This window comes from Triturus cristatus, chromosome 5_1 (genome assembly GCF_964204655.1).
Source record: "Triturus cristatus chromosome 5_1, aTriCri1.1, whole genome shotgun sequence".
In the NCBI taxonomy this organism is placed as follows: domain Eukaryota; kingdom Metazoa; phylum Chordata; class Amphibia; order Caudata; family Salamandridae; genus Triturus; species Triturus cristatus.
The window spans coordinates 224,722,066-224,741,695 of NC_140587.1; the positions used below are offsets into that span (position 1 = coordinate 224,722,066).

Genomic DNA, 19,630 nt, shown 5'->3' on the forward strand with positions numbered 1-19,630 from the left:
ATTAGCGAATGTAAACTAAAGCTTCTGTTACACTATCTACAGCTACTTTTGCAAATCAATGCACACTTTACTACAACGAATTACCACGCAACAGTGTTTAGTCTGTTAATTCTGCCTCCTGCTATATTGTTGCAGTGCTCAATTCACAAAGAGCAGTAGGTTTTCTCCTACATTTGGAGTAAATGTGGGACTATTGTGTAATTCACAATTAATTCCACATCTCCTTTGGGATTACGCGGCAGTCACCCATGTCCAGGAGTATTTGCAAAATTATTTTTGAATTTCATGATCCGGATAAGTTTCCATGTGTACATACAAAAAGGTACGTAGCATACATTTGCATATGCATACCAGTAAAGGTAAATGTAGGGCCTGATCCAGAAAACTCTTTGGGGATTATAAACCCTGTATTTGCCGAATCACAGGGTTTATGTATAATAGCCATTTTACCAGTTGGAACATTCTTGCTGACTCGTAAAAAGGACTTTTACGATCTTTTCTGAATCCCAAAAAGGAGGGGATGTGAAATGTTCTTAACCCTCCTACTTCCAGTCGCTAAAGTAATGTAAGTAAGTTATTTACGACGACTACAATTGCAGTTGCAAACCATTGTTAAGTTACAGACTCCCGAGTTGGGGTGGTAACTGAGTCGCAAAGGGGAAGGCAGACCTAGGGGGAACAGGCGGTGGTCCATGCACCCACTGCCTTTTTCCTGTAAGTTTTCCAAAAGAAAAAACTTTTAAAAATAATTAGAAATGCTGCACTGGTTCCGTTAAGCAACATAGACTGCTTTGAATTTTTTTGGGGGTGGAAATCATAGTGATGGGGTGGTCTGCTATCCCTTGCAGGACACCAGGTCAGGTGTTTCCAGTCAATCAAGGGGGTCGCAAATTGCAACCGGCCTAATGGCTACTAATTAGGCAGATCACTCTGTGACCCGCTATGATTCAGGATTTTGTAAACACACCTATTACTACAAAGGTCAGTTATCAAAATACTATTCCATTCTCAAAATGTCGGTGCGCAAATTGCAACCATTTTTTCCTAATGGAATTATAGGACATCAGGCCCTTCATTTTCACTTCATTTCGTTGATAGGGTAAATATTTTCCCATGAAGAAACCTGTTCCATTATAGCCACAGCAATTTTGAGGGTGTTCCCACCACTTACCACCCTGAAGATGCATTTGACCTGAGTAAATTTCGTTGGGGAGATGGTCAAGAAACGCTCCTCCGTTATCCATGGGGAGAGTTACTTCCATGCCATATTATAAGTTTTAATCAACGCTTTGTGAATGCAAAACATGAATGTCCACAGGTATCGAAGTCAGACTTAGTGCGCCACCAATAGTCCATTACATTCAATATGTTGATATTGTGTCTTAGTATATTTCTGCGTACGAGTCCCTTAAATTACACACAATAATAGCATGACCAAATATGTCCTGCAACAATTAGATGCTACATTTTGTGTTTTATTTGCAGGGCGCTGTTGGGAAAGTTGGTGAACGCGGCTCAAAAGGTGAACGGGTATGTTGAATGTTCCTTATTATTGTATTAAATGCGGCATATATATTTAGAATAGTCACCCAAGAGCAGAATGTGCACACTATCCTGCTCCAAAAGTGATGCAGCATCTAGGGTTGCATGAATACTTTATTTTTTCTGCGCATGCAGTTGTTAGACTTTCACATTGTGAATGCTATTTTTGGCTTTCTAGTAGCAAATAGTAATTATTTCTTAAGAAGTCATTCATTTTCTTTAACATTTTTTTGTCACAGATGTTTTAGGTCTCGCCTGAGATAGCTCATGCACTGTTTGTTGCAAGACATATTGTTAGTTTAGGTTACAGTGGCTGTAGAGCCCGCCCATTGCTTTCCATTGGTTGACTTAATTGTCACTGTCATTTGCTTGCTTCTACTATGTTGGCATGTATGGGCATTCTTTCCACTAACTGAGTTTGTGACTCCCCTGGAGCATGGACAAATTACTTGTGTCCTTCCTCTGCTCCATTTTCAGGTGCTCCAATAATTTTTTTACATTTTTTGTTTAAGACTTGTACGAGAGAGCGTGTTTTCCTGCTGTGTCCCTTGTGTATCGCTCCCCTTCTGCCGCTTTCATTCCTGTTGCTCTTTTGCTGCCCTTCTGCTTCTGCCTATCCACATCTCTGATGCTCCCAAGAGCTGTTTCCACCCCGGCTTGCATTTTCATCCAAGTGCTTCTCTTGTGGGGCTCTCTTTAATCCATTTGCTCCCCTCCATGTTCCTCTCTCCGTGTTTGTTCCTTCACCCACCCATGCCATCTGAGTTACTTTCTCCCACCCTCCTTGTTTTTGCCCCCAACCCCACATTCCCCCATGTGGCTTCCGCTCAGCGTTGAAGAGATGTTAAAAAAAAAATGAAAACAATATGTTAAGTATGCATTGCCAAAAACCTATGTCTGAGTTGGTATTATGCTTCTTCAACAAATCGGATATGAGCTCTTCATAGCAGGCTGGAAAAGTGAAGTCTTGTGTGGAAGGAAAGGAGAAAGATTATTTGTCTCATGTTTAGAAAATTAAATTCAAATTAAATGTTACTGCCTACAGCTGCAAGTAGCAATGGCTAATCATTACCAACTCGGGCAATGAAAAGGTGTGACTACTTTACTGAAGTTATTGCGACATCTTTAAAGGCAAGGATGCTATTGGCAGGCAGCCAGAGGTTGCTTCATGATCAGGCGTATACTGGTAGTTATTGCCTGCAAATGAAGCATTCTCGTTGTCAGGCCAGCTCCCAATGTGTCATCCTAATGTGCATAAAACAGCAGAGGTTAATCAGTGAGGCCTCACTTTGAATTATATATAGAATGGTCTTGAATATAAATATACTGCTAACTCTAATATGGTGATTGGTGTAGATAACATACTCTGGTTTTCATGGGTATTATTCTCTATCTAGGGAGATCCAGGCATTAAAGGTGACAAAGGAGCCCAGGGAGAGAAAGGCTCGGCTGGTGAACCCGGAACACCCGGCCACAAAGGTCACACGGGAATCATGGGTCCACAAGGACTATCAGGAGAACGGGGACCATCCGGACCACCAGGTGCACCCGGGCAACCAGGACAAACAGGTCCAAGGGTAAGGTCTTGACAATTAATTCCTGTTGTTTAATGATCCAAATCCAAGTACCACATATTTGAAAGTAGGACACCTTCCCATGGATAAACTTTCAAAAGGTCTGTATTAAATTGGCTTGCATATCCATGGGTGTGTCTCGCTTGGCCTACTACAAACACCATGGGCCCTAACACCAACATTGCATGGGTGTCATTTTGCACTAATATTTTGTGATGAAATATATTGCGTTGGAGGCTTTCGCAATGGCGTTTCCTCTGTCTGACAAGTAAAACCACGCAAAAAACATATTCTACACAGGCCAGTCAGTTCAAATGTTGGTAGAAACAGTGCTATGAAATTCCATTGGCACTGCACAATGTATGTTATCTATCAACCTGCATTGTCTTCTTTGATGCAATAATTTTTTCATTCTCAAATTTTCATCTTGAAGAAGACTCAACTACTCTGGTATTCACATGGATAACTCTAATCACTGATTCCGTACTTTGTGAATATTTCCCAAGCATCAAACTGGATCAGGAAACTTTAAAGCAGTACTTCTGCATGCAGGTAGGTGGTGGTGTGGGGCTCTGTACCAACATCATTCCGCTCCAGAAGTGATGAGCAGAGCAACATATAAACAACATCGATGTGTAATGATGTCAGTACTTTTCTTTCCACGACTTCTAACACAGCACCGGAGATACTCCTTGGAATTTTGCTGCAAAGTTCCCACAGAGTGCGCAAGGAAAAATGACACTCTGTAAAACAACAGGATTCAAACAAGTGTCTGTGACTGGCCCTCATTAAGTATGCTTATGTTACCTGGTGTCTAAGCATTGATTCCAGGGCCTGCAACAACTGTGCTCATATGATTCTGAAGACCATACTGTACCACAAGGTGAAGCTACTGGTTCCAAACACTGGCGTGACCGGCCAAAGTCAAAAGGACCTGATCATCGTTGAGGTCAAAGACTTCAGCTAAGGCACAATTATTATTTTTTAAATCATTGGAGGAATTGGCCCCTTCCTGCTATTCTCTAACTCCAGAGAAGGTGTGAAGACATCAATGTGCCTATCATTCTCACTCCTGATCTCCATTGCAGTTGATTCCAAGTCTGGTTCCAATGCTCTCAAAAGTTCAGGGTTCATCGATGACATTGCAACTAAGGGAGGCCACAAAGCACAGTTTTGGCACTTTACCAGTTCCTTTTGGTGTGCCCCGGGCCACAAAGAAACGCAGGGGCATTTTCTGGCACTTTAAAATCACACTAGTTCTTCACAGGCTTCAGTGCGGACTTCATTTCTGGCACCACCTGCCATGCTAGTTCCCTTCGCACTTAACATTTACTCCAATGCCAATACCGGAGTAAGAATTGCAGCCCATTTTGGTTACTGACACCGAGCACATTCCACCATGATCTCACCCGAGGCTGCACCAGGTTCCTACTGGAGCTTAGCCAGTGACCAATCCCTTTGATTCTGGTAATCTGTCCATACCACACGCTAGGGCCTAGGCTTTATACAGTTGTTTGGCACAGATTCAGACTAGGACAATTTTGATGAGGATGATTTTATTTCCCAATATGGTGAGGAAAATGAGCATGCTATTCTTGAAGGAGCCACTGTTCTAGACTTCTCCAGATACTGCCCCTGTTTCGCCTCTTTACCCTGCCACTGAGAAAAGTGCATCCTTTGCCATTGGTATGCAAAGGGCAGCAGCCATAGAGGATCTAAAACTTCAAACGGTGGAGGTGAAGTCCAATGTTTTGACAAAGGTGGTATAGCCTGGTCAAGCACCTACAGAACCTTTATTGCCATTTAATGTAGCCCTTGCAAGATACCCTATTGGGCACATGGGGTAAACCATGTTCAGGACCCCCAGTTAATAGGCAGGTCACTTGGCACCTTCGCCCATCACCAGGTGACCCTGCTTCTCTTACACAGCTTCCTGAACCAGAGAGTTTGATGGTGTAGGTGTCTATCAGTGTCGTAAATACCAATGACTTCGCCACCACGCCACCTGATTGTGAATCGAAAAGAATAGCAATATTTGGTAAACTAATTTTTCCTTCCACACGCCTTGTACTGTGTTCAGTGAAAGCGAGCTGCTTTCTAGGCTGCTAATATTGAGCCCTATGGGACACCGTATCTCAAGTCTTGACTGCAGTTCCAGACAGTCAGGCGGCATCCATGACTGAAACTATATCCATGGTGGCTGCAATGCAGCAAAGATTGGAAACCAGTCTGGGTTTGACACGACCAACTGCTTAGATCGAGTGATGGGTAGAAGTAAGCCAATTCAGTGCCATGCATTGATGATATCTATAGGCTGTTCAGGCATCTTTCATGGGCAGCACATGTGCTAATTCATGCCTTTTCTGCAGCAAGGTAGATTCTGCCCTGGAACGGTGTAAGGAAAGCAGGGCCACCACACATTCGTGGCTCTTTTTGCACCCATCAAACAATTCCACCAATTTTTTCACTTTCATGGTTATCACTGAGGGTTTCTTTTTCACCAGAGTTTGACTCCTCTGCAAGCCCAACAGGCCTTTTAGCCTTTTTATGGCCAAAAATCTTGATTACAAAGACAACGCCCAGGACAGCAGGGGCAATGTGCAGCTCAGTCCCCTGCCCTCCCGCATCTTCAACCACAAACACTCTTTTGTGTGTCCTATCCAGCCCACAGCAATCCATTCAGAGGCAGGATCTGGTATTTCCTCCAAGGGTGGGAAGATATGACTTTAAGCAGGTTGGTTCTCCAGTTTGTACATCGGAATTACATACTCCTTTGTTTATACCAGTGCTTAATTTGAGCCGGTGCTTTACAGTGCTCAGCACTGGCACTTAAATGGTTTCCGGTGCTCGGCACCGGCACCTAATTGTCAACACGATACTTAGAATAGTCTACCACATGGTGGCGCTGCTCATCTAATTTAGAGATGAGCAGAACAACGGTTGTTTAGGAAGACAATATACATTAAAATTCTAATACCTGCCTCCCCAGCCATTCCTGTAGCTTTGGGGACCTGGAATAATCTGTACTGTCGCATGTACATGTGAGAGAGATGGTAAGTAGTTTCTTTTTGCAGCGATGACAAGGGCGATGGGTGGTGCAAGCTACAGTGGCATCCTGATCAGAGCCCTGGCACTTAATTTTTTACAAATTAGGCACTGGTTTTTACCACCCCACTGCACCTTCCGCCACTATTATGGCAACTGAGGCGAGACCACTTATATATTTTGATGCAGTAAGTGCCGGCCCTTTAGGCCATAGGGGCATAGAGAGGGTTCTGGCATTGGAAATAAGATCTTGGCATAATCTAGCTACTTTCATGTGCCAAAGAAGGACAGAAATCCTAGTTTAGATCTTCACCCTTTGTACAACTCCTGCTGAAGGACAAATTGAAGATGCTCACACTTGCCAAAGTCCGCCTGCCCAAGACTCCAGACTAGATGGTTGGATTGCGCCTCCAGGATGTTTATTTCCATATTCCTGGCCTGCACTGACAGGCCCTACATCAGGTTCGTAGTGAGACAGGGCCATTTTCAGTTAGCAATGCTCCTTTTTGGCCTCACCAGTGCCGCCCTGAGGTTCACAAAAGTGGTCTTAGTTCACCTCTGGGTGTAGCAGTCTTCTCCTACCTTGATGACTGGCTGCTGAAGGTAGGCTTGGCTTAGGCTGTCATCAGCGACCTCCAGACGATGGTGAATCTTGAAACATCACCGGGGTTCACTACCAATTTGCCGAAGTCACACCTGACTTCTTTGTAGACACTCCCATTCATCTAAACCATTCTGAACACAGTACAGCTTAGTTCCTTTCCCCCGGAGTCGAGGGTCAAGAGCATTCGGGCTATGTCTCCAAAGCCTCTGTCCTAGATCTTAGGGTGGATGATTCTGAGACTGCTGGGATTGCTGACCTCCTGCATCCTCGTGGTCAAACATATCAGATACCACATATGGGCTTTACAGTGAAGCCTCAGCACCAGGGGAATCTGTTGGATTGTATTCAGATTTCAGAGGAACCTGCAAAAGATCTGCTGTAGTTGGTACTGGACTGTGATTGCTTACGGGTAGACCCCTCTATTTAACTCACCCAGATTTGACACTGGTGAAGGGTGCATTGCTTCTGGGTGGGGAACACAACTGGTAGAGGTGAAGATCAGAGGACTCTGGTCTCCAGTAGAGTCTCAGTTCCACATGAATTTGTTAGAGTGGAGGTAATTCACTCACATTGAAGGCCTTCCTGCCCACCATCAGTGGAAGTCCGGTGCAGGTGCTCGCAGACAACACCACCCCAATGTGGCACTGAAATAAGCAGGGCGGAGAGGGGTTTTGAGTCCGGGGCCAGTAACTCCATGCCCCTGGAAGTGGCTGGAACACCAGGGAATTTTTCATTGGTAAAACAACTGGCAGGATCATTAACTGCCTGTTTGGATGAACGTAGCCCTCGTGCTTAGCAGATCATGGAGGTGCTGCAGGGCGTCTTCCATCTCTGGGGAGAATCCTGGCTAGATTTTTTCACTACCACCAAGAATGTGTAAGGTAGGCACTTTTCCACATTGGAGATTCCAAGATGTATCTGTCTCTGGGATCGAGTCCATCTGGAGTCGAGCTTGGGACTCTTGTATGCCTTTCTGCTGCCACTCCTGACCCTAGTTCTAAATAAGATTAGGAACTCTTGGGCCTACGTCAAACTAGTGTCACCAGATTGGGCCAGGAGAGTGTGGTACCAGGAACTCCTGGGCATGAGCACCTGTCTCCTGATCAAACTGCTGCTTCGCGAAGATCTTCTGTCATTGAAGCAGGGCAAGGTACTACACCTGGGCCTGCACATTCTGACAACAAGCCAAGTTGTCAGAAGATAAGTTGTTTGTTTTGTCCCTGGCCTATCAAGAACTTGCTATGGGCACTGTTAAAGGACATCTATTGTCTCTTTCAGCTATTTTGTGCTTGCTAGTCCAACCTTCTTTATTTAAGTCACCTGTTGTGACGAGATTTTTGAAAGGTTTGCAACATTGGTGTCTGCAAATACCCTCTGTTATGCCACATTGGGACTTGAACTTAATTCTCACTTTTTTGATGTGGACCCCTTGGGCCTCTACACAGTTGTTCAAGAAGGCTCATAATGTTGAAGACTGTCTTTCTCATCTCCATAACAGAGGCTGGTCATGTGATCCAGCTTCAGTTTCTCTCTGTCAGCCCACCTTATACAACATTATTTCCAGAAAAGTAAGTGTTGAGGACACATACTACCTTTTTACCAAAAGTGGTCATGCTATTTCATGTCTGGAAAGCTATTAACCTTCTGACATTCTTTGCCCCACCTCACCCTTTTAAGGAGGAAGAGAGACTTCATCGTTTGGACCTTAAGAGGGCAGTAGGCTTTTATATTGATTGCACCAAAGAACATTGGGTGGGCAATCAGCTATTTGTGGGGTTCTCTGGGGGAAAGAAGGGCAAGGCAGTGCAAAAATGGACCATCATACAATGGACTGTTCTCTCTACAAAGATCTGCTATGCACTAGCATAGACACAGACTCCAGAAGGCTAATGGGCCCATTCTACAAGAGCTAATGCTGCTACTACTGTACTAGCACAGAGAATACCTGTCTTGGACATTTGTCATGTGGATACATGGGCATATTTACATACATTCACAAAGCACTACAACCTCTACAGTCGGGCCCATCAAGAGTGGTATTTTGCCCGCCCTGTCCTCAAGGGATTTTTTGTCTGAACCAGTTCACAAATCCACCATCTAGGTAGGTAATGCTATGCTAAATATTCTGAAGGTGAGGACTTTGTGGTTAGAAGTAGCCATCAGAAGAACACTTTACTTACCTTCTGTAATGCTCTTTCTAGTGGGTACTCTATCTAACGGAAGATTCCTTACTGGCCTTCCCATCTCCCCGTTTTATTAATTGGGCCCTGCTTTGCATCTAAAAATGTCCCAATATAGATATCTGCACAATGGTCTAGCCTCTGCATCTGAGCTCACCAGAAAGCAACTGACGTCAGTGCCATGGGTGGTGATTATATTCAGCTCTACTTGTCACTTTCAGAGTGGAACAATACAGGCACAGAACCCTATAACGTCACCTACCGGTGCACAACAGTACTACTATTAGACTTGTCAGCTGTGAGGATAGTCTTCACCAAACCTTTTGCCTCTTTCCCTCCATTTTGCTAAAAATCCTTTTTGTTGGCAGGAGAAGAATCTGTGCACTTTCCCATTGCTAACTGGTGGCAAAGTGCTTGTGCTCACTCCCCTAAACATGGAATAATCGCTTACAACTAATTGACATATTTAATGTACTTATAAGTCCCTTGTAAAGTGGTATACCTTTTACCCAGGGCCTGAAAATTAAATGCTACTATTGGGCCCTAATTTTCGACTTGGTTTTGCGCGACTAGATGCTCATTGTTGGCGCTTTAATCTTTTAGGTGCTAGATGTTACTAGAAACTTTAAAAAATCATGCTTAAGGTTCTACTGATTGCAAATCTGTTGTTTTGGTGTCAAATAACTTATGAAAAGTCTGTACCTTGACCAGCCTTCTGTAATGGGATACCCATGTCATTATATGAAGTAAGAAAATGTATGTAGTGAACATGTAGTTTATCCAGTCCAAGAAGCACCCTTTTGCAATGTATTGAGCACACTTAAGGTGGCAAATTGTATTTTGCCTGCAGTGCTGAAAATCATTGTGCCATTTCTAGAGAGGCAAATTCCCTACTAGCAGAAAATAAGGCTGCATAAAAAATTGTGCCATGGCTTAGGTGTAAAGTCCTTTTCAGCCTTGTTTGATGTAGCTCACAAACAGAGTTTACTGTTGTATATTGATCACCTCTTAACATGGTGCATCGGCCCCTAGCAGAATACATATTTTATTCAGAATCATGGCATATTTCCAATACACATTTGGGCATAGAACCAGTGGCATCTTAAGGAATATACCTGTTTTAATGTTTAAACCGTGACTTGATTGAATCTTTTCCTTTCTTTAGGGTGAGCCTCCATCACTGGATACCCTGAGAAGACTTATCTCGGAGGAGTTAGGGAAACAGCTCGATAGTAAGTTCAACATCAAATGGCCTCATGGTTTCTAGTTATTGTACAGTACAGGGCTGGACAAAACCAATTTGGCTAGACCTTAGGCATTGCTTCTTTCTCTATGTTAAGTTCCCTCCATTAGCAACCAATATAGACATAAAAATAAAGATCACGGTCAAAACACTTTACTTTTCCTCTTGTTCCAAGAACAAATGTGACAAGTGTAGGTCTATGGATCATTGTTTGTTTTGACCGGTCAAACGGCATCAAAAGTAATTCATAGGACATTAATGGCACTGTGTTGTACACCATCTACCATTTAATTTTTGTACATCACATTTTTAATTCTATACAAAATTATGAAGATGATCTTGGGTTTTGTAGCTCTTTGGAGAACAATCAATTTTTGAGCCTACCTACTTATGATTGTTTGAGTAACTTTATTCTTTTTTATATGAATCATAAATATATTTTTGTTTTTTAAGTTACGGTAGAGCACACAGAAAAACAAATTGATCCCATCTACGGTAGAAATGAAGATAGACTAGGACGATCATGGAAAAACGAATGAGATTGAGTGAGAGCAAGGGCAAGATTCTGATATTTCTCAGCCTCACTTTTTTTTTTATCAAAAGGCTTAGTAAATCCACTTATCACAATGAAAACTGTTGGTTCTTTCTTGATCTTGGATTGCATACTGTTTTGTGGCTTATGGCACATGAAACCCAAATTTATTACTACTCAGTGTTGGACAATGTCCTTTTTTTTCAAGGAGCATTCCAAAGGATATTGTCTGCTGTAGGCAGGAGCACTGGAATTGTGGCAAATGGAGAATCATATTATGCCGTAGAGTTGGCTGCATTGTGTCTTGAAAAAACTAATTTTGCTGCTTAATGGTGCACATTCGAGGGCAGTATTATTTCACCATTTATCATCTTAACACATATTACAAAGGAAGATATTTTACATAATTTGTAGGGGTTTCTCTAATTGTAGTACTATTTTTGATCTGTTTGTGCTGAAACCTTTTTTTAAAACATCTGCACATCACACAGTAGATGGTGAATTATGTGGTTAGAGGGGACAAAACTGCATGCCTACCTACATAAAGACTTAAGGCCTGATTATGGCTACAGCAGGCACCGCCGGTGAGATCACCCTATTATTAGTTTGTCAGTTGGACCACCAAAGGACCGCTGCAACCACCAGGGATCCATGATCCCTCAGCGGTGTTGCAGTGGTGTGCGGCCACAATATGCTGGTGGTGCCGCTGCAGCACTGCCAAGCATATTACGTTTCCTCACATCCACCCTCTTCATGGCAGTGAGCCTGCCATAAAAAAGGTGTTGGTGAGGAAACTCCTGTTGCCTTTGGGCCAGGGGACGCATGAAGGTGGGCACATGTTGTGCCCCCCTGTCTGAATGCACCCCCAGTTCCTGCACAACATGGACTTCACAGTGTGATGGAGGGCATTTAGTGGTTTATCCATTCCTGTATGGGAGAGTGAGCCGTGTGATGGGAGATGAAAAGGAGTGTGGTTTTCAGGGAGTTCAACTTGAGGTAAATAGTTGACAGCCAGCCTCGGATTTTCTCGAGAGTGGCGTTGATTAGGGTGATATCTTCTCGAGTGGATATCTTTAAGCATATCTGAGTGTTGTCTCCGTACATATGGTAAACAAGGTTAGCTTGTTTGAGGAGCTCCAAAAGTGCGGGGGAGATAGTGGATTCTTGAGGGGCTCCAAGTATAATTTAAGACATTTTAGATAATGGGCCAGCCAGTTTGATTTGTTGAGAACCATGTTGTAGGAGGAAATGAACCATTTGAGGATGTAACCACATAGCCCAACTCTGAGTTCTAGCAACTCTAAGAGGTTGCTGCGATTGACTGTGTCAAATGCCAATGACAGATCGAGGCAGATTGGTAGGCAGAAATCATTCCAGTCCAGGATTCTGAGTGCATCACCCATGATGTGTAGGATAGCTGTCTCTGTGCTCTGACCTGGTCTGAAACTCTCTATGCTCTGACCTGGTCTGAAACCCAATCGGAACTTATCAAGCAGTTTGAACTGTTCAATGTGCTGCCAGAATTGGTTGTGTTTACATTTTTGCAGCAGTTTTTCTAGGAACAAGGAAATAATTTCGAACTTATTTAGAACTGGTGGGTTAGGGTTGTGTCTTTTTTCAGGAGGGGTATAACTTGTCAAACAGTCTTGGATGATGCCTTGAGTTTTTGATGAATTCCCATTCTTAGTCCAGAGAAGGGGGACAAGTTGACTGTGCTCCTTGATGATTGTTGCGGGATTGGGTTGTCGAAGTGCAGTGTTTGTTTCATTAAACCTATAAGATTCCGTATCTCCCCTTCATTTAGGGTTTTTAATATACACCATGTAGCCTCAATTTTGGTCTTCATGGGTTGGTTGGAAATTTGAGTCTAGTCAGTAGTTGTCGTTTGGGTGGTGTGTATGTTGCTACTCGGAACCTGTATCAGTTCATTATCTATGGCAATAGCTCATTCTGTTTTGTGGAATTTCTCCATGAAAAAGGATGAGAAGGCTTCACTGTTCTTGAAGATGACAGTGCAGTTGGTGGTCCCGGTTGAATTGAATTATGTTGAATTGTCCTCAAATTCTAGAGTCATGTAGTCAGTGCCCTAGAACTGGGCACTGACTATATGGCAGTCCATCCTACCCTGAGGAGAATTCCCAAATGCATAAACATTGTTGAGGCACGATCAGGATAGATTTTCATGTTTAAACCCCTTTTGTAATGGGACAGATGAGTTGGACCATGTTGGAATGAAAAACTATTCTGAAAAATTCCCATTGGTTAAGACTCATTTGCTCGCTTCCATCCTTCAATTCTTTGGCTGTCCAAGTGGAATTGGCATGATTTTATAAGCGTATCACTCTGAATGTGGTTTTGCAGTAAAGGTTCATATCACTAATTTGAAGTTGCTTATGCTGCCCTTTACAGGCTTTGTGAATTTGCATATTGTTGGTCACCAATTGCAAAGAGACAGACATGAGTCAATATGATGGAACAACAACCAACCTGGAAAAAGTGCAAGAGGATAAGAAACGCTAATTAAACCATTTTCTCCTTGACATTGCTGGCCTCTCTAATTTATGAAACAAACTATTTTCCTTAGCTGACCAGTCCTTTAAATATCAGCCTATTTGTAATTCTCTTTTTACAAGACTGTACCTCTCTGTAGCATCTAGAAGTTTCTAATGCTTGTACTTACTTGAATACAGGAAACTGGGTGTCTCCTGTGCAATAGCAAAAGTTACCCTGAAAAGGTGTTTCCTGAAAAATGAGAACATCCCTTTCCCCAATTAGTATTGAAACACTTAGATATATTTCAATTCCACAGTTGTAGCACAGCTTGCCAAGTGCTTTTGTTTAAAAGGGAACAAAATACAGAGTACAAGTACTTTATTCAAGGCTCTCACTTTCTTATCTGTTCTTAGAGATCCTCAAGTCTGTTACTTTAGAAGCTTGAGAACAGAAATCGACAAACAGCCAGAATCTCCTAAAGAACTAACATCTGTTGGCCACCATGTTTGGTGGTATTTGGGGCACGTCCACCTTTGGCAGACAAAGGAAGAGAAAAAGGCAATTGAGCTCTTTTGATAATGGCCTAATCCGTTCCTTCCTTTATCATGTAATTAGTATTGAAGACAGGAATGTCTTCAGTCATATGGCTCTGCCTGGGAATGCCCATCCAGACCACATCAGGTTATGCTGTTAGGTTCACAATAATAGGTTTCCACCTCTTTCTATTATGTAACTCAGAGGCACTGTAAAAATGAAGTCATCATCATCATTATCCTAGCCTTCAGGTGCACCTACACATGGAAAGAAAATGGAAGGACTTTTGACACCTGTGAAACATTCCTTAACAGAAAAAGCAATCCAATTAGGAGCACATGAACGTAGTGCAAAAGGAACAATGCACATGAATTTGTTCAAATCGTCAGAGACCAAAATGAAAGGTTGAAGACTAACTGGAATCAGATACTCTCTTAAACCTTTAAAAGTGGGTTGAGTATAATCCAGCAGTGTTAGACCTTACAACCATGTCCGATACCAACTTTCTGCCTGCTTTACCTCAATGTTTTCTGATAGTTTTATTTGTCCGCTATTATGATCTGACCTCTATCAATGCTGAGGTGAACAATTCTTTCCTTTTTTGGGGGGGCCATTCTAGAATATAACTGAGGTTACATTGAAATAAGATGGTTCTAAACCACAATAAAAAAACACTCAAAAGTTCTGCTGTAGCAACCTCCCCCGGACCTGATCTCACACACTGGCTGGCATTGCTTACATTCATGCATTAATCTGTTGCGATAACATAGACCATATGTTGTCATTGCTACTACTCTACTGGGTGCGTCCTGGCCTTTTGTAACTTTTCTTACTGACTCCTAGTGAAATGTAGATGCATGCATTTGTTTTTCACCTATTGAAAACAAATTCCTTGTAAGTCGTTTGATGTGGAAATTGTAAGGAGCTGAGGAAACAATGCTCATTGCATAGTGCTGCCACATATGTTGATGCAAAAATAACAATTGATGGACAGAATGCAGAACAATGTCATACATTCACCCCAGTACAGAGATCTGGGCCTAAATCCATCGTTTTTTTGCTCACCATGCCATTCCAGTTTGAACCCAGCCATATGCAAATCAGTCTTGACCCTGTGCCCCATGGGAACAGTCCAGCCCGAACTGCCAAGCCAGGTCCTCCCTGGACTGGAAACAAGCATCCTAGGACCGGTTTCGGGCTTTCAGCCCTCATCAGCCAGGATAGCTTGATTCCAGTGGCATGGAGAGCAAGGGACTCACGTCTGAGCATACCCTTCCCACTCGGGGTGACAAATGCAAAAATAACAATTGATGGACAGAATGCAGAACAATGTCATACATTCACCCCAGTACAGAGATCTGGGCCTAAATCCATCGTTTTTTTGCTCACCATGCCATTCCAGTTTGAACCCAGCCATATGCAAATCAGTCTTGACCCTGTGCCCCATGGGAACAGTCCAGCCCGAACTGCCAAGCCAGGTCCTCCCTGGACTGGAAACAAGCATCCTAGGACCGGTTTCGGGCTTTCAGCCCTCATCAGCCAGGATAGCTTGATTCCAGTGGCATGGAGAGCAAGGGACTCACGTCTGAGCATACCCTTCCCACTCGGGGTGACAAATGCAAAAATAACAATTGATGGACAGAATGCAGAACAATGTCATACATTCACCCCAGTACAGAGATCTGGGCCTAAATCCATCGTTTTTTTGCTCACCATGCCATTCCAGTTTGAACCCAGCCATATGCAAATCAGTCTTGACCCTGTGCCCCGTGGGAACAGTCCAGCCCGAACTGCCAAGCCAGGTCCTCCCTGGACTGGAAACAAGCATCCTAGGACCGGTTTCGGGCTTTCAGCCCTCATCAGCCAGGATAGCTTGATTCCAGTGGCATGGAGAGCAAGGGACTCACGTCTGAGCATACCCTTCCCACTCGGGGTGACAAATGCAAAAATAACAATTGATGGACAGAATGCAGAACAATGTCATACATTCACCCCAGTACAGAGATCTGGGCCTAAATCCATCGTTTTTTTGCTCACCATGCCATTCCAGTTTGAACCCAGCCATATGCAAATCAGTCTTGACCCTGTGCCCCATGGGAACAGTCCAGCCCGAACTGCCAAGCCAGGTCCTCCCTGGACTGGAAACAAGCATCCTAGGACCGGTTTCGGGCTTTCAGCCCTCATCAGCCAGGATAGCTTGATTCCAGTGGCATGGAGAGCAAGGGACTCACGTCTGAGCATACCCTTCCCACTCGGGGTGACAAATGCAAAAATAACAATTGATGGACAGAATGCAGAACAATGTCATACATTCACCCCAGTACAGAGATCTGGGCCTAAATCCATCGTTTTTTTGCTCACCATGCCATTCCAGTTTGAACCCAGCCATATGCAAATCAGTCTTGACCCTGTGCCCCATGGGAACAGTCCAGCCCGAACTGCCAAGCCAGGTCCTCCCTGGACTGGAAACAAGCATCCTAGGACCGGTTTCGGGCTTTCAGCCCTCATCAGCCAGGATAGCTTGATTCCAGTGGCATGGAGAGCAAGGGACTCACGTCTGAGCATACCCTTCCCACTCGGGGTGACAAATGCAAAAATAACAATTGATGGACAGAATGCAGAACAATATGCCACATATGTTGATGGCATCAGTTGAAGTGATGCATAGGGTAGCATCGCCAATGCCTATTGGAGACCTAGATGTAAACCTTCACTGGAATCCTAGTTTAATTCAAGCTATTATAAGTTTGCAAAGTTGATTTGTACATTCCTATGGCACATTCTTATAGTTAGAGAACCTTGTTGCTACTTTCTTCTTGTATGTGATAGATAAATGTGTGCATGTGTCTTGCTTGAGAAAGACTAGAAGAGGAATCAATAATGTATTGCAACAAAATAGTACCTTATATGGTAAATGTAATCAAATAGTTATATGGCTATGGTGTTCATCACTTTATCACTGACCTATTTATGAGCTTCCGTATCAACCTTCTTTAAGTACTTGTATCTCACTGATATCCATATGTCCCCATCTTACTTCAAAGGTAAGGTCTTAGACAGCCATAAAAGCTCCAACAACAGATGCAAAATCATATAATTATTTTATAATTATTTCTTGAAGGCGACTTTGATGACATAGAAGTTATACTTCCATCTGGGCTTCCAATGATAATCCAATGGTGCATTCTTTTGCAGACAAACTAGCCTACCTCATGGCGCAGATGCAGCCAGCACACGTTAAAGCAGCTAATGGTAGGCCAGGTCCTCCTGGTGCTCCTGGCAAAGATGGCAGTGGTGGCAGACCTGGTGCTCCAGGAGAGCCTGGCATTCCTGGACAGATGGGACCAGAAGGACCAGGAGGCCCAATGGGTCCTAAGGGTAAGTTTGTCATTTGGTGCTTGTGACCATTACAGGACAGCCCAATAGTTGGCACAGACTGCACAGAAAATCAAATGCATTTACTTGTTTGTGACTTCCAAGAACCACAAATGCACTAGGCTAAGATAGAGTAGGTCTTCCTAGTTTTGAGCTCAGTATGCTCGCTGGTAACTGAAAAGAGAGAGGTTAGTTTGCAGTGGCAAACAGTTTTGCATTTTTCTGGAGATAATGCTTAATCTAAGTGGCAGTGTCATTGATTTGTAATTCTGGTGCTCTTTTGGACATGCTGTAATGATTAGCTTTGCTGACTCCTAAATGAGAAGAGCTGTTTTCCATCTGAAATATGCCTGGAGTGCTCAAGTGCAAAGTGTTCCCTGAGGATCGGGTAGTTCTACTGGGATGTTGTATGATCACATCAGCTATTGAGAAGAGGACATGACGGCCCCAAAGACACTACAAACCAGTGTCATGATCTTAGATTTACCAGCAATGACTTCTCAGTTAATGCGATTCCTAGATAGTTATTGTACTTTATCTTGGTATCATTCAATACCCATTTATATTGCAGTTGAGCAAGATATGCTTCGTCCCTTAGTATGTCATCACTTAGTTTGCGGGCAGACATAGAAAGTATCCAAAGGCAAAAAGGGGATCTTTTACAGAACGAGAAGCAGTGCATGTAACATCATGTAACATCATGAGCATTGGGCATGAGAACAAAATAAAAAGTAAATTAAATATCTCCTTTTCCTCTCCAGGAGACAGAGGCGCAAAGGGAGAGAGAGGAGAACCAGGTGTTGGTCAGCGAGGAGACATGGGGCTTCCAGGGTCTCCAGGTACATTGTTTGAGTGCACAATGTCTCTCTTACTCTCTCTACATCAATTATAGTAGTGGACTCCTAACTGTAATGTATTTTCACCTGCTTTATTTTATTTGATGAGTAAACATATATTTTAAAAGTAATAGGTTAAAATATGAATTGGCAAGAGAGCTAATTATATTGGCTTTGAAAACCATTGTATGTTTAAAATAATGATATTTGCAGACCTTCATCCTATTAAACCTACAAAATTGTATACATATTTGTATTACACCTACTGGTTTGCGAAACAGCAGATATTTTGGGAACCTTCTTGAAGTTCCATGGAAATTGCAGAGATTTTGCTTTGCCACTTTTAATAAAAGAAAAAGGGTACTGGAGAGATTATATCATGGTTAATGAAGTACCAGAGAACTGTCCAAGGCAATACGTGCCGTCAGATCTTTGAGGGAAGCCATTGCACATGCATGTCTACATCATGCTGGTGGGAAGCTCAACTTAACTCAAATTGTAATTTAAGATTTTGACAATTCTCTTTGAACAGTCTGCATGCTATCTTGGGACACAGTGTTCACACAGTGAAAGACCTCTCTTAGTAAAAGTATTCTAATAACATATTGTAATGCTTGCCCACTTGTGTTTTGTTTCACTAATCAGTTTCCACTCTTTGAGTCCCTACCTTTCCATACAATGATGTACCTAATTGTTTATTTTATTTTAATTCAGTTAAAATGTTGTTTATTATAATAAAAGTCTGAATTATCTTGGCTTACTGTATATCGCACTAATATGCCAAGGTTGAGTGCGCTTTATAAGAATGTTAAAGTAAATAAATATAAAATGTATATTGGACACCCTAACCAGTGGGCTGGGACATCCAGCAGCCTCTGATCCATTTTTATCAGCTACAGGTTAGTCCACTTGGCTCTGTTTATTAAGAACTCAGTGTAATCCAGTTTTTATAGAGGTATGAGCATCAACAATCCAACACCATCAGTTTTAAAGCAATTGACTGAGAAACATAAAACAGCTTGTAGAGCAACAGCAAATAAAAGACAAATAAATAGTCCTTAACGGTGTGTTAGGTTCAAGACCTAAGATGTTAAAATATGACCATGTTAGGGAAGTGAATGTGAAAAAACAAAAGACTTTTTCCTTCTGTATTGACAGAATTGCACCACTATGGGCTTTAGTAAAGTTTCCTTCCTACTTTTCTATTTGGGAATTTCAACCATTATGAAGTTTAGATTCCAGATTATGATCTTGTTATCTGAATGCGAACAAAAACATTGTCACTGGATCCATGTTAGCATTTATAGTACTTGGAGACCTGTGATGAAGATAAACTAACCATGCAAGTATAATGCATGAGTTATCTATAGATTACTTATGTTAGGGTTCTATACCACTTCTTTGGAACTAGCCAGACAGGCAACACAGAGACTTTATAGTTTTGGCAATAGCAATGAAGGATTATTCGAATTTTAAGATTAAGTCCAAAGATGACAGTATCTAAAGCCCTATATAGGATTTACCACATCTAGGTGTTCGAGTACACTAAGTGCATGTTGGATGGTCCCATACCTAATGCATATTAAGTTGCTTATGGTAAATGTGAGGTTAAGTTCTGTTGATAAGAACCTTGAAAGGCGAAATCAACATATAATAGGCATCTTCCCAGTCT

General features: G+C 42.6%; 1 protein-coding gene across 1 annotated transcript in view; it reads left to right on the forward strand.

Moving 5' to 3' along the window:
* The window catches only part of COL22A1 (collagen type XXII alpha 1 chain), a 1,010,593-nt gene that overhangs the window by 974,951 nt on the left and 16,012 nt on the right, over positions 1-19,630 (forward strand). The window contains exons 60-64 of the mRNA XM_085604869.1: positions 1,486-1,530; positions 2,940-3,119; positions 10,111-10,177; positions 16,943-17,125; positions 17,884-17,961. Coding sequence (XP_085460995.1) covers positions 1,486-1,530; positions 2,940-3,119; positions 10,111-10,177; positions 16,943-17,125; positions 17,884-17,961 — 553 coding nt within the window. The remainder of the gene's footprint in view (positions 1-1,485; positions 1,531-2,939; positions 3,120-10,110; positions 10,178-16,942; positions 17,126-17,883; positions 17,962-19,630) is intronic.